At 42.5% G+C, this 26,882-nt stretch overlaps 1 protein-coding gene across 2 annotated transcripts in view; it reads left to right on the top strand.

Moving 5' to 3' along the window:
* The window catches only part of LOC143933641 (sialic acid-binding Ig-like lectin 14), a 55,715-nt gene that overhangs the window by 11,321 nt on the left and 17,512 nt on the right, over positions 1 to 26,882 (top strand). For both annotated transcript variants that reach the window (XM_077456594.1, XM_077456593.1), the window contains exons 2-5: positions 6,414 to 6,580; positions 9,966 to 10,065; positions 13,244 to 13,591; positions 25,233 to 25,532. In XM_077456594.1, coding sequence (XP_077312720.1) covers positions 9,993 to 10,065; positions 13,244 to 13,591; positions 25,233 to 25,532 — 721 coding nt within the window. In that variant the 5' untranslated portion in view covers positions 6,414 to 6,580; positions 9,966 to 9,992. The remainder of the gene's footprint in view (positions 1 to 6,413; positions 6,581 to 9,965; positions 10,066 to 13,243; positions 13,592 to 25,232; positions 25,533 to 26,882) is intronic.

The following is a 26,882-nucleotide window of genomic DNA, read 5'->3' as shown; positions in this document are numbered from 1 at the left end:
TGTTATACAAGCTGTACACTCACTACTTTACATTGTAGACAAGTGTCATTTCTTCAGTGTTGTCACATGAAAAGATAGAATAAATTATTTACAAAAATGCGAGGGGTGTACTCACTTTTGTGAGATACTGTATGTATTTTATTTTATATTTTTTATTGGAAGCAAGCGTTGCTTGTTGCTTTGTTTTTCTTTGGGCAGAAAACTGCAAGGTGAAGTAAGTTTCATGTATAAGGAAAACAAAGTCCACCATTCAGACAGAGGAAAGTTTGCCTTTAGACAGCTCAATCCAGTTGCTATTACAGATATGTTTTTGAATTCCAAATGTAACAACATGGAGGCACTTGGCCTTTCTTCATGTCGCACGCTTTACAGTATTTAAAGAGGTGGAAATTTTCATATAACGTAATTTGTCCACTACTATCAGATGGTCGGTTTGGATAAAGGAAGTAAAGGTTTCCTGCAGCTCCCCGCAGCTCTGCACATTTCCTGTTAGCAGTGGTTAGACTACGAGGTGTTCCAACACCAAGGCAAGCATGCAAAAGTTGTTTGCATTTGAGATCAGTTTGGGGTTGGTTTGAAATGACTTTTAAGCCCCATACACACTATCAGATTTTCTGCAGATTTTTGTCTTCAGATTTACCAAAACCATGTAGTGCAAGGGCCTGCCTGATTGCATACACATTGGAACTCCTAAGGTTTGACCTCATATTATATGGTTTTGGTAAATCTGAAGGAAAAAATCAGCAGAAAAAGTGTGTATGGGGCTTTAGAAACATTGTAAGGCCGCGTACACACGGGCGGATTGTCTGCCCAACTTAGTCCGCTGAACCGTGTTTCAGCGGACAATCCGCTCGTGTGTGGGCTTCAGCGGACTTTTTCAGCGGACAGTCTGACGGACTTAAGCCCCATACACACGGTCGGACTTGTACAAACTTTTCCGTGGACTTTTGTACAAAGTGTGTTGTCCACAAGTTTGTATTGCATACACACGGTCGGACTTTTTGACAACAAACACGAACGTGGTGACGTCACAACGTACGGACGCCACTTCAAAAGAGGACGTTCAATGACTCCAGCGCCACCTTTGGTCAACTTCTGTATTGTAGTCTGATCGTTTGCAATGGTTCTGAGCATGCGTGTTTGTACCTTGTACAAAAGTCCGATGCTTTTGCATACACACGGTCGGACTTTGCTCCATCGGACTTCTGTTGTCAAAAAGTTTGTCCGTTCGCAGAGCCAACAAAAGTCCGATGAAAACAGAAAAAGTTTGTCCGATGGAGCGTACACACAGTCGGATGTTGCTCCAAAACAGCTAATTTGCATGTTTGTTGTCAAAAAGTCCGACCGTGTGTACGGGCCTTTAGTCTTTCGGAATTTCCGTAATTTTGTCCGTCCAAACTTGGTTTTGTCCGTCCAAACTTGGTTTCAGCGGACAGTCCGCTCGTGTGTAGGCAAGTTGGACGGACTAAGTATGGCGCATGCTCAGAAAGGATTTACACGGCCGAAGGTTGCATTGCAGTGTATTGGACGTCGTTTTTCTAGTCCCGTCGTACGTGCTGTACACGTCATCGCGCACGCTTTCAGCGGACTGTCTGTTCATCGTGTGTGGTCAAGTCCGTTCATTCAAATGTTGGACGGACTGTCTGTCGGATTGTCTGACGAACTTAGTTGGGCAGACAATCCGCCCGTGTGTACGCGGCCTTACTCTTCCTTCTTAGATCAAAGGGATAAACTTCTGTGTGTAAATGCAGGAAGTTTAACCACTTAAAATCTAAACCTTTTTCTGACACTTGTTTCTTACAAAGTTAAAAATCAGTAATATATATATATATATATATATATATATATATATATATATATATATATATATATATTTTAGCAGAGACCCTAGGAAATAAAATGGCGATTGTTGCAATATTATATATGAAATATGATGTTACACCACGAGACTTGTGAGAGAATTGTGATCTATCTTCTAAGCAAAAAAAATGTTGATTCTTATTTCCAGGGGCGTAACTATAGGGGGTGCAGCAGTTGCGACCGCAACTGGGCCCTGTGATGCAGGGGGCCCATGCAGCCCCCTCTACATATGGCCGGAAGTAGCATAGGCAGCTAGGGGTACCAGTGCACCATGCACACAGGTGGCTGGAGGTGGAGGGTGACTAGCAGAGCTTCATGCTCGACTATCGCACTGGTTGCTCTTTAGTTGTGCATTCCCCGCATGACCTGTGTCCTCGGCCAGCTCCTCAGAGTACCCCTCTCCTGCATGCATTGCCGCTCAGTCCGATGTCTGTTCTCCCCAGCCAGAGTCCGGCCCGCACTGCATACTTCTCTCGGGTAAACAAACTTTAAGCACACAGATGCAGTGCAGCCCTATGAGAGCCCCCCGGAGGACACCGCAGGCTTGTCTGCCAGCCCCCCTCCTCCCCCGTCATACACAGATGATGAAAGGTCTTTCTGGGAGATATGCTGATCGCCCGTCCAGCACACTGGATGGAGCCCAGGCCAACATGGATAAGTGCGCAGCCTACAGCTTGGTCATGGTGAGTGAGAGGACCCCCTCCATCTCTCCCTGGGGACAGGGACCCCTTCTGACGTGGGGACAGGGACCCCTTCTCACCTGGGGGTAGCAACTTCATCTGCCCTGGAGAAAAGGACCTCATCCCTTCTGGGGACAGGGACCCCATCCTGCCTAGGGACAGTCCCCAATGGGGCACCTAAAAATGTAAAAAAATAAATAAATAAAAAACCTACTGATACCAGTGGTGGAACTACAGGGCTCACAAAGGTCATACCTGTGACCACGCCCTGGAGTTCCACCACCGGACTCGGAGGGAAGGGCCCTGGCTGGGGTTCAGGGGGACCCTTCATAGTTTCTTGCATCGGGGCCCTGAAGGTTCTAGTTACGCCACTGCTTATTTCTCATTCTCAGAATCGTGCAGCTCTAATTTTATTATATTTTTCAACGTGATGACACTGAAGAAATGACACTTTGCTACAATGTAAAGTAGTGAGTGTACAGCTTGTATAATGGTGTAAATTTGCTAATACAAAGACAGGGGAAAAGGGGTTAAGCAAAAACCCCGGGACTTTTAAGGTGCTGTGTGTGGTAGATATAATAATTATATTATAATTATATATATATATCATAAAAAATCACACATTTTTATTTCAATAACAAAATTACAAAATTATTCACAATTAAATAAACAATAAAATAAAGTTAGTTATCCACATCAAATGTTTACAGATGGAATACAACAAAATTATGTATTATTTATCACTTAAGAGTATACCACTCGACATGTTTCGCTCATCTGAGCTTCCTCAGGAGTTAAAGGTACAATTAGTGGGTAAACTAAAAACAATAAGGAAATACAGATCAGAAATATATCATACACATATTGCTATCCAACAATAGTATACTGAAATAACACATTTTAATGGTGACCACATGATTAAGTATGATAAATATATGGCCGTGTATAACACGGTCATGTATTAAGGTAGATATTAACCACTTAAGGACCGCCTCACGTCGATATACGTTGGCAGAATGGCACGGCTGGGCACAATCACGTAGCTGTCAAGTGCCCAGCCGTGGGTCGGGAGCGCGCCGCCGGCAGCGTGCTCCCGACCCGGTCCTGTGCTCCGTGACTGTGGCCGCAGGAACAGCGGACCCGATCGCCGCTGGTGTCCCACTGAAGAACGAGGAGAGGTCTGTGTAAACAAACCTCTCCCTGTGCTTCTCTGTGTGGCTGTCACGATCGTCTCTTCCCTTTTATAGGGAAGGACAATCAGTGATGTCACATGCCAGGCCACGCCCCCCTACAATAAAAAAAACATATAACGTCATACAAAACACTACACTGCCCCCTTGTGGTTAACTCCTTCACTGCCAGTGTCATTTACACAGGAATCAATGCATTTAAATAGCATTGATTACTGTATAAATGATAATGGTCCCAAAAATGTGTCAAAAATGTCTGATGTGTCCGCCATAATGTCGCAGTCACAATAAAAATCGCTGATCACCGCCATTACTAGTAAAAAAAAAATATTAGCAAAAATGCTATAAAACTATCCCCTATTTTGTAAACGCTATAACTTTTGCGCAAACCGATCAATAATCGCTAATTGCAATTTTTTTTAACAAAAATATGTAGAAGAATATATATCGGCCTAAACTGAGGAAAAAAACTTTTTTTAATATATTTTTTGGGGATATTTATTATAGCAAAAAGTAAAAAATATTGAATTTTTTTCAAAATTGTCGCTCTATTTTTGTTTATAGCGCAAAAAATTAAAACCACAGAGGTTATCAAATACCACCAAAAGAAAGCTCTATTTGTGGGAAAAAAAAGGACGCCAATTTTGTTTGGGAGCCACGTCGCACGACCGCGCAATTGTCAGTTACAGCGACGCAGTGCCGAATCGCAAAAATGGGCTTGGTCCTTTGGCTGCAAATTGGTCCAGGGCTTAAGTGGTTAAACAATTTTTAGAGCTTAGGTCCATATATGATCTTACCTACTAACACCAACTGTGCCACTTGCACCACATGGTTTGGCTTGACCGGAAGAATAATGTTAAACCGGGGTTTAGAATTTAGCAACCATGTGTCCGATCCATATAGTGTAAATTTGCTGTCCCCTCAAAATAACTCAACACAAAGCCATTAATGTCTAAACACCTAGCAACAAAAGTGAGTACACCTCTAAGAAAAAATGTCCAAATTGAGCCCAATTAGCCATTTTCCCTCCACGGAGTCATGTGACTCATTAGTGTTACAAGGTCTTAGGGGTGAATGGGGAGCAGGTGTGTTAAATTTGGTGTTATCACTCTCACTCTCTCATACTGGTCACTGGAAGATCAACATGGCACTTCATGGCAAAGAACTCTCTGAGGATCTGGAAAAAAAAATAATTGTTGCTCTACATAAAGATGGTCTAGGCTATAAGAAGATTGCCAAGGCCCTCTGAGCTGCAGCCCTGTGGCCAAGACCATACAGAGGTTTAACAGGACACTCAGAACACATATATATGTGTGTGTGTGTGTGTGTGTGTGTGTGTGTGTGTGTGTGTGTGTGTGTGTGTGTGTGTGTGTGTGTGTGTGTGTGTGTGTGTGTGTGTGTGTGTGTGTGTGTGTGTGTGTGTGTGTGTGTGTGTGTGTGTGTGTGTGTTTTATAATCTAGCCTTATGCACCTCCTGTAATCAGGACACCAAATGCACTTCTGGAAGAATGATCAAACATTCCCATAGACACACTCCTAAACCTTGTGGATGGCCTTCCCAGAAGAGTTGAAGCTGTTATAGCTGCATAGGGTGGGCCAACTCATTATTCAACCCTACGGACTAAGACTGGGATGCCATTAAAGTTCATGTGCGTGTAAAGGCAGGTGTCCCAATACTTTTGACAATATAGTGTATCAGTGCAGCCTCAACAGTGCTCTGCTCATCAGTGAAGGAGAAAAATTACTTATTTAGAAATTTTATAACAGAAACTAAGAAAAATATATATTTTTTCAAAATTCTTGGTATTTTTTCATTTTTTATCAAAAAATAAAAACCCAGTGGTGATTAAATACCACCAAAAGAAGAAAGCTCTATCATTCTATAAAAAAAAAAAAAAAAAAATGATAAAAATTTTATCTGAGTACAATGTAGCATGACCGCACAATTGTCTTGGCTTGTCTTGTGTGACAGCGCTGAAAGCTGAAAATTGGCCTGGGCAAAAAGGGGTTGGAAGTGCCCGGTAGGCAAGTGGTTAAGCAACTGGAACCAGAAGGCTGAGCAACGCTTTCCATCATTACCAATAAATCAACTGTCTATGCATTGTTGTCCTCTCACCCAATGAAAGTCTAACTTGTTTGTTCCTCTGCTATATTTAACTTGTGAAATGTAGGGGTAAGCTTAGAAAGCAGAAGTACTGCACTTTCCACTGTAAATATACAGTATATATATATATATATATATATATATTTTATATATATATATATATATATATATATATATATATATATATATATATATATATATATATATATATATATATATATATATATATTTATTTATTTATATATATATATATATATATATATATATATATATATATATATATATATATATATATATATATATATATATATATGTACTGTATATATATATATATATATATATATATATATATATATATATATATATATGTAAAAAAAAAAAAAAAAAAAAAAAAAAAAAATATATAAACAAAAAAGTGATTTTAATAGTATATTAGGATTACAAGTAGAATACATAAACAATTGATATCACTCAGTGAGGACATCTTGTTCATCAGAAATGAGGAATTAGTCAATAGATTCCTTCTACCGGTCTAACTTCTGCTTCCTGTTTAATCTAAAAAAAAAAATCTAAAAAAAGATTCAGATATACCAGACGTACGGAAGAAGTAGAAGCAGAGTATAAAAAAAAACCTCAACAAACTAATGAAATGAAATGAAATGATCAGTAAAGGAAGAAACGAGACAGAAGACATGGACACTTATGGAAAGAATTGTGGAAGAGAAGACCACATTGAACAATAGCAGGTAATGGGACATATAGAACATAATATTTTAGAAAAGAGCAGTGCACCATCTTGTCTATGGTATCTCCTCTCTGTCTCTTACCAATAAATAGGCACAACTCATCCACTTTCCTTTTACTCTTCTAACACTCTTCTCACCATCAGCTCCTTCACCGCCACATAATTAAACTGTTAAAAGTTCTGACCTGTCCAGTTCCTCCAGTACAGTTTTTTATTATATTTTTTTCACTAATTTCTTGTCCTCCTATTATATTTCACTTCTTTCCCTGCTCTTTTTACAACCCTTCGGGCAGAACAATGGTTTAGTGATTAGCACTTATGCCTTACAGCAATGGGGTCCTTAGTCTGAATCTTTGCCAGTACACCATCTGCATGGAGTTTGCATGTTCTTCCTGTGTTGGTGTGGGTTTCCTCTCACACTCCAACGACGGGCTAGTAGGTTAAATGGCTTCTTTCGTAATTAGCTCTAGTTGTCTTTACAAATTGGCTATGTACTTGTGTTATCACATTCTGCATGCTGATCCCGAATCTGTGCAAATAGGGAGGGTTGAGGAATGACCCTGAAAAAAAAAAAAGAAATCACAGAGAAATTTCTTTAGAAAAGGCCTCCAAGCTTATAAGACATGATACTGAAAGAGATGGTCCATAGATCCGGGATAGCAGAAAGCAATTAATGCAGCTCCAGGTGAACCATTACTCACTCCTAACTGCATGTCTATTAGCAGGGTGCCGCATAGCCTGTCTGTGACATAGATAAAGATACAGAGGAGATAGAATCGCAGCACATTGCATCAGATATCACACATAGACCCTTAACATCTTCTCCAAGGTTGCCACCTCTGAACGCTCTGAGGACTTCTCAAAATTGTCTCCCTTTCTCACGAAACACCCTTCCTCTTACCATTTAGCTATCTTCAGTTCTTCAAATCTTCAAACACTACAATTCATGCATTTCCACAAGGGCACAGGCTGAAACAATAAGAAATATTATGCTTCTTATTTCAATATGTGCCCATGTTGTAGACACGTTCCGTCATCTCCTACATAATTTCCATGACAGAAAGTGAGTAGAATCTCCTTAATGCCACGTTCACACGATCAAATTGTTCCGACGTACTTAGTCCGCCGAAACGCATTTCACCGTACAATTCAATCGTGTGTGGGCTTCAGCGGACTTTCTCAGCATAAAGTCCGGCGGACTTAGAAAGTATTTTTGTAGTCCAATCTTCCCGTCGGACTTGGGTTTCAGCGGACAATACGTTTGTCAGTATGCTAGTCCGGCGGACTAAGAATGACGCATGCTCAGAAGCAAGTACGAAAAGGAAGCTATTGGCTACTGGCTATTGAACTTCCTTTTTCTAGTCCCGTCGTACGTGCTGTACGTCATCGCGCTAGCAAACGCCGGACTTTCTGTGTGTCCGTGTGTGGCCAAGTGCGTTCGGAAGAAAGTCCGCCGGACTATCCGCCGGATTGTTTGCTGGACTAAGTACGCCGGACAATTCTACATAATAGGCACAACATCAACAAGGAAAGTACATTTATCTAGAGCAGACTTGGTCTAGGTATACTCCTCGTTATTAGGTTGCTATGCATGCCAACGTCCTTCCCCCCTCTACCCCCCTCTCTTTCTCGGTTCCCCCACCTCGTCTCTTTTCTCTTCTCTCTTTCTCTGGTAACTTCTATGCATTTTGAAGGTCTTGAACGTTCACCTGGAATCGTATTCCTGCCTGACCAACGTCACACACACTGTTGACGGTCCTCTCATAAGCATAGAATCCATCACCTTCTATATTAGACCTCTCGATGTTATCAATTGCTCAGGCAAATTTTTCCACTGTACATGTAACATTCCATAGCTTCTGTTTATTGTTTGTCTTTCAACTCTTCGTATTTCAATAAAAATGTATTAAACAAATCTAGAGCAGACTTTCTCAACCTTTTCAACACAGAGGAACACTTAGAATACATTTTTGGTTTCAAGGAACCCCTACTAAAATAAACTATCACTACAGCTCATTATACATTAGTGTGATGGTCAGTGGGAAAAATGCTCCTTAGCCCTTGTACACACGGTTGGAGATTCCGTCGGAATGTGTCCTATCAGACCGTGTTGTCGGATATTCCGACTGTGTGTGGTATGCATCGGACTGTTTCCATCGGAATATCCGTCGGACCAAATTTTCAAACTTGCTGGAAATATTTTCCGACAAACTGGTCCGATCGGACATACTCCGATCATGTGTAGAGAATTCCGATCGGACAAAGTGCCATGCATGCTCAGATCAAATTCCTACATCAAAGCTATTGGCTACTAGCCTGAACGTAGTCCCATCGTAACGAAATTACGTCATCACGTTCTGAAAGATCGGATTTTTCGACAACTTTGTCCGACCGTGTGTATGCAACAGTTTCGGACAAGATCCGACAGACAAAATCCGACGGACAAAATCCAACGGATTTGGTTGTCAGAATGTCCCACCGTGTCTACAGGGGCTTACACTTGTGGTCATTGGGAAGAATAACCTTATAAATAGCTGAAAAGATCAATGGTGTCGGTGGGAAGTTATCTGAGAGGCAGAAATTGCTCAAGGAACCCCTAGCAACCTCTGGAGGAACCATAGAGTTCCATGGAACCCTGTTGAGAAATTCTGATCTAGCGTTTGGAAGGTGATAACTTCTGTAAGGTTTTAACTGTCTAGTGAGGAGATCTGTCTTCACATTTAACAGTTTTTACTGAGAAAGTAATTAAGGGGTAAATTCCCTAGAAAGAACCTTTCAGGGATTCTGAGCCTTCCACAATCTATTCAAAAAAAGCCAAAAAAAGGTTTTGCCCCAAGCTCCACTAGAAACTTATGTACTGTATCTTTTGGTATTTGCCAAATATTGTTTTTATTTCTTGTATTTTTCTAATTATACTATAGAACATTTTTTTTCAATATTGCACAATCCTTGAAGTTCCAGGGCTATCTTATGTCTGGGGGTAAACTTATATTCTAAATGTGGGTAGGACCTTTTGACATTTGCCAAATATATTGGTTTTGTTTCTTGTATGTTCAAAGATCAAACTTTAGATTTATTTTTATACTGTTTCTCTACGTTATCAATATTATACAACCCCAGTACAATCTCAACAAATCAACATTATTTTTTGTGAATAGAATACCTTTAAATGCCTCCATACCTTTGCCTTCCAATTAATCTAACTTTATGAGGCAAGACCTGTTCCTGGAAATGTCTTGGCTGACCTGGGCTTTGATACAAAATACAATGTGCTATTAATTATCATTATGTAGGGAAGGGGAAGACACAAAACGTATGAGGGTGTCAGGTTCTGCTCTTGCACAATATAATCTCCTTGAAGTAATGACAATTTTATTATATTCTAGGAACGGGATTGTCTACAACTTTCTAATATGAAAATAAAAAGAAGTAGCTATCACCTGAGCTATTACCACATCCTCCTTTTTATATCCCATCTGTGGAGCGGTGAGTATAACTTGTGTGTTGATGTCTGGCTTTGCATTGCTGAAAAATTATTCAAGAGTACAATATGAAATGAGATCCAAGTCCATGCATTATTTTTTTATGCAGTCAGTCAGCAGTGTCCCTATGGTCGTGTATGAATTCACCTACAAAAAGTGAGAATGTTAAGTGCCTCTGTCACTAAGAAAAACAAAATAATCAAATGCAGGGCCGTCTTTAATATTGGTTAGACCCTGGGCAAAAAATTTCTTTGGCCCCCCCCCCCCCATGTAATTTCACTCTCCACCTGCTCTGAGACATACAATATATAGCAGCTAGACTTAAAATCAGTTTACTGTATCAGATCAGGCAGAAATTGTGATTTGTTGCCAGAGGTTACAGCATATCAATACTGCTTACTGACTGGTTGCCAGAGGTTACAGCATACATTACGACTCACTGATTAGTTGCTAGAAGTTACAGCACATCATCTCCTCACTGCAGGGGAGAATGATATACATATGAATGCAGCCTTTATTTACATATCTATGCTGCCATCCTCAATTATTTACATATGAATTCTGGTTATTTACATGTAAACCCAGGGTCTGCAGGTGAGTCATCTGTACACAACAATAAGGCAGAGCTGGGCAGCATTAGTAGCAGCAATTCACACTGAGATATTGGGACACAGCACATGAGTAATACTTCAAGGGCCAATGGAATTTAAGCTGGGATAGTTGGCAAGTATGAGGCAGCTGCTATGGGCCCCACAACAATGACAGGGCCCAGGGCAGCTGCCCCTTTTGTCCTGCCTTAAAGACGGCCCTGATCAAATGAAAGCTGGACCTCCACTCCTTGATTTGGTTCCTCCTGTGAGTTGGGACAAACTATTCAACACTCCCCAAATGTTGGATAGCAGTGGTGCCCGGAGCTCAGCAAGGGAGCTTTTGATTGATGTGGCAAGAGGTAAAAAAAAACAAAAAAACTGTGATACTCATCTCCTCTCTGGAGCTGTCTCCTTCAGTAATTCATTTTGACCACTAGATGTCCTCAGTTTAGATGTCATTCGTCCCAGAAAACTGAAGAGGCACACTGAGGGCATCTTGGGCGGGATTCTCAATGGCATGTCACCACTGCACCCACAATGTATTGGTGGAGAAAGTGGTGCTGACCTCATTATGTGAGCATCACCCTTCATAATTAAGAACCACCCTATACTGGTAGAAGATCTGAGCAGGAAGAGGACCCCACAAGTCAGATGACCAAGCTGAACGCATCTTGGAAACCTAAGTATAAAAGAAATAAAGCACTAAATACAGCTAGTGGACTGGGGACTAGTGAGTGGGGAGTGTGAAGTCAGGCATTAAAGTTTATTTCCAGCTAAAACTTTTATTTTTAGCTTTGAATGGAATGGGGAAGGCTTAGAACTTCTGTCAGGTTTTTATTTCTGTCCCCGCTGGAAAGATTTTTTATTTTTATTTTTTTGCACAAAAATCTGTTTTGCTTCAAATGGCTATTTATGCATTGATGTACCTCCCTAGACCCAGTCTTTTCAGACAGTGTGGTCTCCTGCTGACTTGGCACCATCCAGAGGTATCTGAACTCCTTCAGATCTGCGCTATAGCCGTCAATAGTCGTCTTCTCCTTTGGGAGGCTCAGGTGATCACAGATTGGAGTAAGGGGCCAATCCCAATCTCTTACCACATGATCAGCTGTCAGCCAATGACACCTGATCACGTGATGTAAACAGAAGATCGGTAATCGTTTTTTTTCCTCCTCACGTTAACAGCATGAGGAGAAAAAAAAGCCAATCACCAGCTTCAGTGCAAGGGACATCGGTCCCGAAGAGGAAGAGGCGAGGCCACCTCATCTGTGCCCACCAATACCGACTCTCTGTGCCACATGCCAATGCCCACACAGGGCCACAAATCAGGGCATAAGTGCCAGCAATCAGTGCCAACTATCAATGCCCATGAGTGCCACCTATCAATGCCCACCAATGGTGCCAATCAGTGCCTCATTAGTGCCACCTAGCAGTGCTGCCTATCAGCGTCACCTACCAGTGCCGATCAGTGCCCATCACTGCCACCAATCAGTGCCCATCACTGCCACCTATCAGTGTTCATCAGTGCCAGCTATCAGTGCCACCTATTAGTGCCCTTCAGTGCCACCTATCAATGCCCTTCAGTGCCGCCCATCAATGTCACCCATCAGTGCCACCCATGTCACCTATCAGTGCCCACCAGTGCCACCTTATCAGTGCCCATCACTGCCACCTATCAGTGTTCATCAGTGCCAGCTATCAGTGCCAGCTATCAGTGCCACCTATTAGTAACCTTCAGTGCCACCTATCAATGCCCTTCAGTGCCGCCCATCAATGTCACCCATCAGTGCCACCCATCAGTGTCCACCCATGTCACCTATCAGTCCCAATCAGTGTCGCCTTATCAGTGCCCAACAGTGCCGCCTTATCAGTGCCCATCAATGCAGCCTATCAGTGCCAATCAGTGCAGCCTAATCAGTGTACATCAATGAAGGAGAAGAATTACCTGTTTGCAAAATTTATTAACAAAATATAAAACAATTTTGTATTTTTTTTTAATCGCTCTTTTTTTTTTTAACAAAAAAAAACAAACAAAAAAAACCCAGAGGTGGTAAAATACCACCAAAAGAAAGCTCTATTTGTGGAGAAAAAAAATGATGAAAATGTAATTTGGGTACAGTGTTGCATGGCTGCAAAATGTTCAAAAAGTGACAGTGCTAAAAGCTGAAAATTGGTCTGGGCAGAAGGGGGTTCTAGGTGCCCAGTAAGCATTGAGCAAGTGGTTAATTCTTTAATAAGACACAAAAGTTGAATCTAATGCACTTTTCCTCAGCCCATCTCTGCAAAGAATGAATACTGACTGAGGAGACATAGAAAGAAACAGGGATGGTCAAGCTAGATAGTAGTATAGTACATAGTAATTATAGTGGCTCTAAATTGCTACTCGATTTCAGCATGCTATCAAGCAATAGAAATCCAATCTAGAACAATTTTCAAAAGGAAAACAAATATCAATAAATTGTTGAAATTTTTTTCCTGACAGTGTATTGGTGGGAACAGGCCTTGAAATTGAAAAATGCAACAAAATTATCATGTGAAGAAACCCTGAAAACTCTTCTCGGGGGAAAAAAACTTACACTTTTTTTTTATCTGCAGGTATTGATAGTGAATTGTTACCAGGATATCATATAAATGTTCCTCATCGTGTAACGGTCCAGAGAGGACTGTGTGTGTACATTCCATGCAACTTTACTGTGCCTAAGACAGAAACATTAACTAGAAATGCTAAGGGGATTTGGTACAATAAGAATGAGCAAATTGTGGCTTCGAAAAGGAATGGCTTGCATTTTCCTAATAAGCGATTCTTTCTGGCTGGAGATGTATGGAGAGGGGACTGCTCTCTCTACATAGAAAATCCGTTATATGAAGATCGTTATCGCTTCAGAGTTGAAGATAACATAGAATTCAGCTACCGAGATATCAAGCCTTATGTAGATGTAACAGGTAAGGAAAATAACAATGTATCCCAGGAGCTTACAATCTACAACCATCAAACACAAAAATAAAACAGTCCTTGATCTCTAATAATATGCATGGGAATATTATATTATACACACAGCCCAGGAGCAAAGCCTTCCCTTTTATTTTACTTACATTAAATCGTGTAAATGGAAGTAGTGACCTTATGAATCGTTGGGTGTTCAGTTATTCAAACACCATTAAAAATTGGAGCATTACTAAAACAGGAACTCTTGGCAGATAAAAAAAAAAAAAAAAAGGATATAAATTAATTCGGCTCTGTATCATTAAATGTATTTTTTTAAATACAAGCGGTATAAGTACCTGGAGTTGACTTATCAGCCTTGCAGCAGTCCCTGTACAGCAGAGTTGAAATCCAAGAGAAAGAAGCAGCACAGGGGGCCAATCATTTGTGCTGCGGTGCAAAGAGAATGCTGAAAGAAGGAGAAATCAGAGTAATGCCGCATACACACGACCTTTTTTTCCATCAGAATAAACTCTGACGGTTTTTCCAACAGAGTTCCACTGAAATGGACTTGCCTACACACGATCACACCACGTCCGATCATTTAGAATGCGGCAACATAAAACACGTACAACGGGACTAGAAAAAGGAAGTTCAATAGGCAGTAGCCAATAGTTGCTTGTGCAGTTTTTGGTCCGTCGGTTTTCCCAATTGGAATTGATTCAGTTGGAAAGATTTAAAACATGTTCTATTTCTAGGTCCGTCAGAATTTTCGAAAAAAAAAGTCTGCTGAACCCCCCACATGATCGGAATATCCGATGAAATGATTCCGTCTGACTTTTTCTTCCGGAAAGTCCGACCGTGTGTACACGGCATTAGAGACAGATGAGCTTATCGGTTCCTTTTTTCATAGGTTTTTTCTTTTCTTCTGTTTTCACCTGGTGATCTGACCAGTAACACACCTCCTCTATTAGTGTGCCCCCCACTCTGGATGGAGGAGCAACTGAAACAACCATCACATCCAGGGGCGTATCATGAGATCAGTGGGCCCATGTGTGAGATAATAAGTGGGCCTAGGCATTGATAAAAAAAAAGTGGTGTGCACAGCACAGAAACATGTGGGCGTGGCTTAAATTGCATTAAATATTTGATGTGGCTTAAAGGGGGTGTGGTTTAATAGCTTCTGCGATTACTTACATGTGCAGAATGCAGTAATGTTAAATAAAGTATGTACAGTACGGAGTCTACAACGGTGGGCATTATGGAGGGGAGGAGTGTATGGCAGTGAGTAGTATGTGCAGGAGAGGAGTGCGGAGTGTATGAAGGTGGGTAGTATGTGCAGGAGAGGAGTGTGGAGTGTACGTAGGTGGGGAGTTTGTGCAGTAGAGGAGTGCGGAGTGTATGGCAGTGGGTAGTATGTGCAGGAGAGGAGTGCGGAGTGTATGGAGGTGGGTAGTATGTGCAGGATAGGAGTGCGTAGTGTATGGCGGTGGGTAGTATGTATAGGAGAGGAGTGTGGAGTGTATGGAGGTGAGTAGTATGTGCAAGAGAGGAGTGTGGAGTGAATGGAGGTGGGTAGTATGTGATCTGAAGAAAGAGGAGGGTAGAAAAGAAAGAAAGGAGAGTGAAAGATACTAGAGGAGAAATGGAGAAGGGGGCAGGGGTGTAAGGGGTAATGGGAGAAAGATGGGGGCAGGCAAACTAGGAGGAAAGGGGGGATGGAGGAGGTGAGGATAGGTCCTGGGAGGGGTGTAGTATTAAAGTGGTTTAGGGATTTTCATTCAATGGCTCCTAGTGACATAGGAAGGGGGGGTTATTGGGGCAGCAGTGTTTGATCAAAGTCAGAAGGGAGATGGTGATCTACCCATGTCTTCCATACGCGTTTATATATTTAAATTTTGTCTAATAGAGTAGTTTCCACTTTAGCATGGATCATGGCCCTGGTGACCCTATTTTTTGTTTCAGTGATGCTAAGGTGTGGAGATTTCCAGGCCTTTGCTGCGGTAGTAACCTGCAAGAGGAGTTTAAATTGTGGATGGGTTACTTCCAGCTGTGGCTGGGTTAGGGTCCAGTGGCCCTTTGAACAATGTTGAAAGAATATTAAAAATTTCAGTCCAGTGGGCAGGTCCACCAGATGTGGAGATGCGTACCGGCATCTGGGCAACCTTGAGAGCATTTGGGAGGGTGTCTGGGAATTGGGCAATCCGACCAGGTACCAGCGCATAAGAACCTTATAATTTGTTTCCTACACTACTATATTTTGCAACGCTGAAAGTAGCTTGGTAGCTTCCCAGATCTCTGTCAAGTCCATGGCGTCAAGAGAGAGACCCAGATCTCTCTCCCACTTAGCTGCATAGGGTATTGATGTAGGAGAAGGTGGGTCCAAAAGTTGAGCATATATGGTGGAGATTAAGCCGAGAGCATGGGGGTCCACTTTACATGTGCGTTTGAATGTTGACATAGCGTGTAGGGATGTGTTTCTTCGGAGGCAGGAGGCAAAGAAATGCTTAATTTGGAGATAATGGACAATTTCCGAGCTAGGGATGTCATGAGATTCGCAGAGGGTCGGGAATGACTTAAACTCATTGGGAGTCATAAACTTGTGGGCACGAATAAGGTTAGCAGAGGACCACCTGAAGAATGAGGAGGGGGAGGTCCAGGCAGGGTAGAAAGCTGGGTTATGGAGGTATGACAGGAGTGGATTTGGAGGGGATTGGAAGCCATACTTACTTTTGAGTCTGTCCCAAATCGCTAAGGAATGACAGGTCATTGGGTTGCTTGGTGATCTGTAAATTGGCTACAGAAAGTGGGCCACAATCCACCAACTCCAGTGCCACCCGCAAAGGTATTTCCTGTGTTGCGTGACATTTGGGAAGTTGCACGGCTTGATAATATTTGGTAATGTTGGGGAGCCCTAGGCCTCCTTTGAGTTTAGAGAGGTATATGATGTTCCTTGTGATATCAGGTCTTGTACTGCTCCAAACATAGTCGAACATGTGACATTGCAGGATTCTTAATAAGTGGGATGGGACTGGGATCGGTAAGGATCGAAAAAAGGTAAAGTATTTTCGTTAAGATTGCCATTTTGGTAATAGTGATGTGGCCCATCCACGCCAGAGGGAGTAGGGACCATAAGGACATAAGATTGGTTAAATGGATTAACATCTCTGGGTAGTTGGCAGAATACAGTGCATTAGGGACTGCGGTCAGGTTGGTTCCCAGTTAGGAGATGTATTGAGGAGACCAGGAGAATGGTAGTGCTTGTATTTTCGAGGGGGGTATGGATATATTAAGGGCTTTAGATTTCTGTGGGTTCACTACTAAGCCAGATATTAGTGAAAATTGTTCTAGGGTTTTGAGGAGATTTGGAAAAGGGGTTAGGGGGAGGATAGAAAAAGAAGGATATAATTCACAAATAGACAGATTTTGTGGTGGTGGCCTCCTAGCTCTACATCGATGTCAAGGTTGGAATGGATTAGTTGGGCTAGCGGTTTGATGGCTATGGCAAAAAAAAGAAGTGAGGATGGGGGCATCTGACCCTGGGAAAAGGGTCAGACTTATATCCTGCATGTTTAAGATGGATTGTAGGGAAGTGTGGACCAAAACCCCAACGTCGGAGCACAAACTGTAAGTAGGGCCAGTAGAGGTTGTCAAATGCTTTTTTAATGTCCAATGACACGAAGCAGGCTCGATATGCAGTGTCTGCGGGCTGCATGGGCTATGAGGACTGTCCTGCAAACATTACCTTCAGCTTGCCATAGAGGAATAAAGCCTACCTGGTCCTTGTGAATGAGACACACCATTATCAGATTCAGGCGTGAGGATATAATTTTGGCCATCAATTTTATATCTATGTTTAATAATGAGATGGGGTGGTAAGTATTCCTGGATGAATCATCTGATTGGGGTTAAGGTAGCATGGAAATAAGTGTAGTTGTGTAATTTCAGGATGGAATTGAAGGCTCCTACAAGTAGAGGGGTGAGAAGGTCTGAATTTTTTTTTTATAATAGATGGCCGTGAAGCCGTCTTGGTATGCTCGCTTTTTAGTTTTCAGGGTTTTGATCGCAGTGCGGACCTCTAGAACTGAGACGGGTTGTTCGAGGGTTGTGCGCTGTGATGTTGATAAGGTGGGAAGAGCCATATTGGAGAACAGGGCCATTGCATGGGTTTCGTCAAATGTGTTTTTTGCGGAGTATAATTCCGATAGGTGTCTACAAAACAGGGCTAGGATTTTTATGGGGTTACTGGAATAGGTGTCATTCTCTAGTTTCAAGCGGATGAGTTTGTGTGTGCGGTCAAATCAAAGGGTCAGTGCAAGGAAGGTATCTGGCTTATTGTCTTGTATAGTTTATGCCTAGAGCGACTGCGTTTTTTTTCAGCAGATTCCATAAGGAAGAGATCTAGTTCCAGTCTGGATTTGTCTAGGGCTTGTCTATGCTGGGGAGAGGGGTCATCTTGGAATGCCATATGGGTTCGATAAAAGGCGGCTTCTAGCTGATGATGTAGGGCTTGGCGTTCTTTCTTAAAGCAGAGTTCAATCCACTTTTACAACTTGGTCTTAAAGGAAAGACCACCCCTCCACCACTCATTTTTGGATAATAAATTGTTTTTTTTTCTTTCTTACCTTTAATGAAGTACATAATGTACTTCCATCCTAGCTCGCCGCGGCCCGGGGTGTAAATTTATCCTGCTCCCTTGCTGCCTTCTGGGACCTATGTGTGTCCCAGAAGACGACCACGCGACGACCGCATGCACAATAGAAAACCGGCAATGAAGGCTCCACTGCTGGTTTCCCTTAGTTAGAATGGTGGCACCTGCACCCAATACGATGGACGGATCGGCCTCGGGGGGCCGACATCGCGGGCTCCCTGGACAGGTAAATGTCCTTATTAAAAGTCAACATCAGCAGCTACAGTATTTGTAGCTGCTGACTTTAAAAAAAATAAAAAAATGTTTGTGGCTGGAGCACTGCTTTAAGAAAAGAGGCTTTACTTAAACAGACTCAATGGAGAACAGATTTATGTGCTTCCCATAAGGTTAGAGGTGTAATGTCTTCCATGGAGTTACGGGATAGGTAATCCTTAATAGCCAGAGCAATGTCTGTTCTGTGTGAAGGATGTACGAGGAGAGTCCTTAAGGCACCAAGAACGATCGACTTGTCGTGGTATCATGGATTCTAGTGATGTGAGAATGGCATTTTGATCCGTCCAAGCGCATGGTAGAATAGTGGATGAAAGGAGGGCTGGGGAGGTCCTGATAGAAATTAGGATGTGGTCTATATGGGAGAATGCTTTGTGGGGGTGGGAGTAGTAAGTATTTTGTTTTCTGGCAGGGTTAGCTTCTCGCCAGGAGTCAAAAAGGGAGTGTTACTGCAGCAGTTGCTGAAAGGTGAGTTTCTTAGGACTAGAGGAGGGTGAGAAAAGTGATTTATCCAGATAGGGATATACCACTTGGTTGGAGTCTCCACCGATCAGTAAAGTGCCCTGTTTATGCTTATCAATAACTTGCAGCAAGTGGGAGAGAAATGAGGTGGGATTGCGGTTAGGGGGATAGTAGTAAACTACTGTTACTTCCTTATCAAGAAGATGCCCTGAAAAAATTATGTATCTGCCTTCTGGATCTTTGGTCTCTGCCCGGAGCGTAAAGGTGGCTATACGATAAAAGGCAATTAAGACCCACCTTTGCTTAATGTCCGCTGAAGCAGTAAATACCTGGCGGTAGGCCGGACCAAAGGATATGGGAGTGCACTTTTTAGTGAAATGTGTCTCTTGCAAACAAATTACATGAGCTTTGGCTGACGCAAAGGATCGGAAGGCCTTGACTCATTTATACGGGTTGTTCAAGCCTTGGACATTAAGGGTAATAATGTTTAACGGGGCTATAGTGGGTAGCAGAAATAAGGCTAGTTGTACTTGTAGATAAGAAGCTTTGAATGGAGCTACCCCCTGGAAAGGGGAAGAGGAGGGAGAAGAGACGGGTGAGAAGAAAGAATCAGGGATAAAGATAGAGCTGGATATGCTGTATAGGATGACATGAGAGAGTCAGGGGGAAGGGAGAAAGGTGAAAAACTAGTGACTCGTCCATCGAGTACTAGGTCGAGCAGACCTTACCAGAGGGGGAAGAGGCGTCCAAAGAGGGCCTACACAAAAACCTCTGTGGGCACAGTTGGGGGCTTCAGTGACAATCAACAGGGGTCACACCAGCCGCAAAATATAGGCAAGTGGTGAAGATTGCATGAGATGAAAGGATCAGGTTATAAAAAACAAACATAAAGGGTATGGCATGATGAAGAGACAGCATGAAACCCATAGTTTAATGGAACCAGGTGTTGGTGATACCTAGAAGTGAAAACATGTACTTTGGAATGCGGGTGAATACTGGGGTTAGCGATCACTTATTGCAATAAATTACAACCGACATCCATGTGGCACCCTGGAGCATCACATAGTTTGGGTAGAGAGCTGTGCAAATACTCATACTGTCCTTGGGTTATGTTCGGCTTTACGTTCGGCGTTAGTGCTTAGAGTGATCACCGGGGCTGTTCTCAGAGAGGAGTCCATGGAACATTGCCTGTACATGGGTTCTCAGAGAAAATATAGTAACAGCAGTTTAGGATCTTTCAGGGATTGGGTATTAGGTATGTCATATACTGTATGTTCTATTCCCATAAAGGGTGGGTATAGAACTTGTACAGTAGAAGAGATTATCATTCTCCGGGAGACCATGTGAACCACGGGCAGGTAACAGTATAACAAAAGATATGCATGAAAGAGGAATTAAAAATAACTTAACAATAATAGGCTTCATTGGGCATCTTCCTTTTCTCTTAGCAACCTCATACTGCTCCCAACTGCGGGTATAGGGGACAGTAGGAATGGTAATGAGTCCGCAATCAAAGAGGGAGGTCGTTGTTGCAAGGAAAAGGAGGAGAGGTGTCCAAGAGCTAAGTCAGTGAAGAGTGAGGGTACCCTCTAGGGTGTAACGTGGGATCCTCAGCAATAGTGGGGGTCACCTTCAGTCCATGGAGTCAAATGGAACCATAGGGGGGTACTAGATACAAGAAGGGCAAACTAAGGTCAGGTTATGGGTATGTGGGTGTCCCAGTCAATGGGCATGGGTTTTCTTTGGTGCCTTGGCCTGCCCTATATATTCGGATGAGGTCAGGTGATCAGTGTTCTGTGCCACCTGGACTGCCGTCTAGGTGGATGTGTGTCATATGCCCCGGGCTGCTAAGCCAGAAATTGGGCCTATCCCAGGGTCATCTAGCTGCCATGCTGTTTGAGGGCCTATCCAGAAGTAAGAGGGCAGCGCAGGGTTGGGACTGCAGCTTGCAGTCCAACCAAAAGTGATGGTTTTGCCGGCCGGAGAACCTGTCAGTGGTTGGGGGTAGAAGGGAAGCTGTCACCACCAAGGGACCAATCGTCTTTACCAGGGACCACAGTGAGTAACTGAAGAAAGTACCAGAATCATATTCTCACTGAAAGGGTACAGTGAAGAATCGGGAAACTTCAGGCGATGACCGGTGATCAAGTCAGGAACCCAACCAGCGGAGATGATGCTTGCAGAGCAGCCTATCAAAACTAGGGACTGAACCAGTCAGCAGAGGTGAAACTTGAAGGTATCTGAATATATCAACCGAAAAAAGGGTAAAAACTCCCGTTTTGCTGTGCTTTCAAATCGCTTTTCAGGTACTTTCATTGCAATGGACAGGGCATTTTGGGAGTGCTAGATACAGTGCTCCAAAACTTTCAGGACTTTTCCTAATGTCCTGCAAGTGCACCGCCACCAGTGTGAAAAGACACACTGAAATGAATAGGAGGTGGTTTTCAGATGCTTTTTAGAGGCTATTTCTAGTGCTAAAATGCCTGGAGTCCGCCTCAGTGTAAAAGTAGCCTTAGACACTCTAAACAGGGACTTATTGGGGGTATATACTCTTCCCTACAAAGAACAGCTGAAACTAAAATACTAGATGGTAGTCTTGAACGATGGCATAGGGCTTTAGAGACGCTAATGCCCTGTACACACTATCGGAAATCCCACCAGCAAAAGTCTGATTAGAGCTTTTGGTCAAAATTTCCAACCGTGTGTATGCTCCCTCTGACTTTTTCTGGAGGAATTCCAGCCAGCAAAAGATTGAGAGCATGTTCTCTATTTTTCGGTTGGAAAAAGTTCTGATCTGAAATTCCGATTGTCTGTACAAATTCTGGCGTGCAAAATTCCTACGCATGCTCGGAAACAATTCGACACATGCTCGGAAGCATTGAACTTCATTTTCTTGGCTCATCGTAGTTTTGTACTTCACTGCGTTCTTGACAGTCGAAAGTTCAGGGAACTTTTGTGTGACCGTGTGTATGCAAGCCAAGCTTGAGCGGAATTCCATAGGAAAAACCATCCAAGATTTTTCTGACGGAAAATCCGCTCGTGTGTACGCGACAATAGTTGGATAATCAGGTGAACATATTAAGATGTTGAGGAAAGTTAATAATGAGATAGATTTTTTTTTGGGGGGGGGGGGGTAATTGTATATATATATATATATATATATATAGTGCATTTCATATACATCTATATAGATCAGACCAAAATGAGGGACAAATGAGGTGGAAAGAGGGTCAGAGGGACATTGCTCCAAATCAGGGACAGTCCCTTGAAATCAGGGACAGTTGGGAGCTATACGTATATATACAGAGTGCAGGGTTCTGGCATGAGCTGCGTACAGAGTGCAAGGTTTTGTGATGAACTGCGTAGAGAGTGCAGGGTTCTAAGATAAGCTATATACAGGGTGCAGGGTTCTGAGAGGAGCTGCATAGAGAGTGCAGGGTTCTGGGATGAGCTATATACAGGGTGCAAGGTTCTGGGTGAGCTATATACAGGGTGCAGGTTTCTGGGATGAGCTGTGTACAGAGTTCAGGGTTCTGGGATGAACTGTGTACAGAGTGCAGGGTTCTGGCATGAGCTGCGCACAGAGTGCAAGGTTCTGGGATGACCTGTGTACAGAGTGCAGGGTTCTGGGATGAGCTGCGTACAGAGTGCAGGGTTCTGGGATAAGCTGTATACAGGGTGCAGGGTTCTGGGATGAGCTGCATAGAGAGTGCAGGGTTTTGGGATGAGCTATATACAGGGTGCAGGGTTCTGGGATAAGCTATATACAGGGTGCAGGGTTCTGGGATGAGCTGCGTACAGAGTGCAGGTATCTGGGATGAGCTGCGTACAGAGTGCAGGGTTCTGTGATGAGCTACGTACAGAGTGCAGGGTTCTGGGATGAGCTGCATACAGAGTGTCGGGTTCTGGGATGAGCTGCGTACAGAGTGCAGAGTTCTGGGATGAGCTGCGTACAGAGTGCAGGGTTCTGGGATGAGCTGCGTACAGAGTGCCGGGTTCTGGGATGAGCTGCGTACAGAGTGCAGGGTTCTGGGATGAGCTATGTACATGGTGCAGGGTTCTGGGATGACCACAGGACAAAGGTGAAGATGCGGGAATGTCCCTCCTAAGGTGACAACATTTCTAAACTAATAGAAATAACCTTCACGCTACTATATAAATATAAAAAAATCCTACGTCTATGATAAATATTAAATAACGGGTATCAGATATGTGATAAAAAATAGATATAAATGAAGTACATCAAAGTGCTGATATAAAGTGCTAAAGTACAAGTAAAGTGAACGTGCACTATCAACAATAATAAATAGATGCGTATACATGTGCAAATAGCAAATTAAGGTGCTAAAAAATGCAGCAGGGTCTATTAGCATTCACATAATACTAAATCAAAAATAAAGTCCATAGTGATCCTGTGCAAAAACATGTGTATAAAACAATATAGCAATCATAAAGTGATAAGTGCTAATAGGTAAAACGGAATAAAAACACTAAAGATAGTCCAAAATATTGAGGAAAGTATGCACCATTTCATAAATCCATATAAGTAAGTCTCTTAGTAACATAAACCACACAAGGGACACTGAAACTAGTTCCCATAAGCAGAAAAGAACAATGAATGCAATCCCAATCTGGGCTCTCAGAACTCTCACCTCCACTCCTTTGTTATAACCGCATAAAGTTTAGGTAAATCTCCTGCTTGTCCTATTGTCCACCACCAGGGGGTCTTCCACTGTTGTACTTTACAGCTCGGTAATGTGGGCACATATATTAGACCACCAGAGGGCCATCCATCCCTGTAGCAGATGTACTATACACCAGGTTGCTACCTCCGCAGTATTGTGCCACTCATTAAGAAAACAGAGGAAGGGGGAAAAGAGGCTCTGATAGTGTAGTATTTAAAATCAGGAACTTTCGATTTATCAATAAAAACAATAGGACTCTCACATTGAATAAGATTGGTAACAGCTCAAAATAAAAATGACTGCCTGGCTACTTCATCCCCTGATGAAGTCACGTGATTGACGTAACTCGTAGGGAGTGGCCGTGAACTGAGCGTAATACCGGAAGTGACGTAAGACTGGCGGAAGACACCAGGCAGTCATTTTTCTTTTGAGCTGTTACCGTTCTTATTCAACGTGAGAGTGCTATTGTTTTTATTAATAAATCGAATGTTCCTGATTTTAAATCAGCAATCCGGATGGTCCCTGCTGTCTCTGGGACCTGTGTATTTCCCGAACAGACCGCGGGGGGGGGGGGGACAGAAAGTGGCGTAGATACCCACAGAATTTGTGGCCACTGTATCTATGCCCGGAAGTGGGTTCAAATACCTGTATTATACAGGTATCTGCACCCCCGCTCCCGCTGAAAGGTGCCAAATGTGACACCGGAGGGGGGGGGGGTTTCCAGATAAGCGGAGGTTCCATTTTTGTGTGAACCTCCGCTTTATGTTGAATTTTTATGCTTGTATCTTTACATCAAAAATGCTTTATTATACTGCTAAATTACGCTCTCTCAATATCACTACCATGAACCGCCGCTAGGGGTCTGTGACATTCAGGTTCCTTTCATGCGAGATACTTATATTATTATGCACACCCACAGGCCTCATTTAAAGTCCCAACCCTACCCCCCTTTTTTTGGTTTTTATACACCCTTTGCTTTATGTTCACCCACGTTCTGTAAATTGTAATCTAATCTAGATCTCCCATCAGCTATGCAGTGTAAGGGTCTGTCTGATTTGATACAAAACGAATGGATTGTTCAGGTAGGTCGTCCTATTCCATAGTTCCGATACATCTAAAGAAAATTGTACAAACAGATTGTATGGTGTATGGCCATATTTATACAAGTACATACGAGAGAGTGGATGGAGATACTCAGATTTTATATTAGATTTTTTTGTGGTTGAACTAGATGGACTTGTGTCTTTTTTCAACTAATTATGTAAGATGTTAAGCCCTGTTCACATCTCTCCATAGTTGGAACTTTTACCATTTTTTTTTTTGGGGGGGGGGGGGGGGCATTTTGGAGCATTTTTGCTTGTCACTTGAATGGGCTGCCCTAGGCGTGACAAACTCCCCAAAAAAGCTCCAGAACATTTTTTGGATAGGACTGTGGTGCATTTTAAGCTTTACTGCCGCACCAAACACTTAAAAACATAAAAGAGCAGGATATGTATTACTATATTAATGGCTTATTTTGTCTTTTAATACATTCTGTGTTAGAAATTTATAATTTTTAGCATACAAGGAGTTTTCTGTGTGTTATTATTACAGAACTAAAATCTAAACCTGAGATCTCACCCATAAAGAGCTGGATTGATGGAGAGGAAGTAACACTGAGCTGCACATCTCCAGGAACATGTGTGCAGATTAAACCCCAAATCACTTGGGGAGTAAATATCAAGAACGTAAGAGTGGGAAATAAGATTATAAATCATGAAAATGGTACAAAGACCCACTTCTCTACCATCACCTTCACCGCGAGGAAGGAACAGAACAATTCTCCATTGTCATGCATAGTACAGCTGAAAGGGGGATTGACCACTGCACAACAAATTACTATGAAAGTTGAATGTAAGTCTTCTTCTCATCCTGAAACTACCTGAAAGTGTCTTAGAAATGTATAATTTACCTGGATAGGATTCCCAATACAGAAGTTTTAGTTATAGAACTGTATTACTTCCTTGTCTTTAGGACTCTCTAGTAGTGAGACCTCTCTATTTAAAATCTTCACCAATTTCCTCCATCGAATCCATGGAGTATCATTGTATTTGCTGCAACAGAAAGAGTCACCTTTTTTTGATATACTCAACTATTTCATCTCTCACATCTGTACACATCTGTATACAAACATTTTTACATGACTATAGTATGACTGATGTACCTCAGCTACTGTGCCACACCACCCAACTCCATACCTTGCCCCTTCCCATTAAATGAGACCACACCTTCCTTTTTGGAGTATTTTGTGGCCATAGCAGCCTCTTTATTTATATAAAATAATAATTTAACATGTAACAAAAATATCAACAAAACATCATTTAACTTCAAAACCCTGAGCGCGTTGGTCACCTGCAGGAAATTCCCCCTCCCCACCCCATTAGCATATCGATCCAAAACAAGCACTGTGGTAATATTCCTTTAACTAGGCCTCAAGCTGACATGCTAGCTCAAAGACACCCAACTCTTTTGCCGCAGTGCACCCATTCAACAGCTGCCATATAAACCCTCACTATATGGCATATCATCAACGAGCCCATATCTCCAATGGGTCCCGCATCAACTTCTCTGTGGGGAGGGGTTATCTTCCTGTACCTGCATCGACCAACACCCGCCAACCGCTACGACATCCAACACCGGAAACCTGAAAAAGAAAATGAGTTAGCCCCCCTCCCCCCCCCCCCCCCCCCTCCTAAAGTCTCCATCAGAAACCACTCCGTCCAATGTAAGGGAGGGAGGGTGGGAACTTCCTTTCACCGACTGAATGCTGGGGCATAGAGCGCGCACGCATCCTCGTGCTGACTCCGCCCCCCCAGCTGTATCAGCCAATCAATGCCAGTCCACTCTTCTCATGCCAGCCCTGCTCCTATACTTCGCTCGTAACCTTTCTGCTATAGGTTTATTTGGCAATAACTTTGAAAATACCTACAGTAGGATAACAAGGCATTACATCTAATTTTGCTTAGAGACAAACAAGGGCTTTTTCATGATATTGCCTTGCAAAAAATATTTTCTTAATACCATATTTATCGGCATATAACACGCACAGGCCTAAAACACACAGTGTTATACGCCGATAAATATGGTAATTATGCATTCTAAAAAAATGAATGCTACTATAAATAAAAAATATTACTTTTTGCTGTTTTCTCTAGTGGCTGCACATTGTTATCATTGCTTTTAGTACTGCTTTTCTTGGGGGGA

The sequence above is a fragment of the Lithobates pipiens genome, unplaced genomic scaffold (assembly GCF_037356315.1).
Source record: "Lithobates pipiens isolate NorthernLeopardFrog02 unplaced genomic scaffold, aLitPip1_a1.2 Scaffold_27, whole genome shotgun sequence".
Taxonomy (NCBI): Eukaryota; Metazoa; Chordata; class Amphibia; order Anura; family Ranidae; genus Lithobates; species Lithobates pipiens.
Note: the sequence above shows the minus strand (reverse complement) of the source record. Positions and strands in the feature narration are given on the sequence as shown.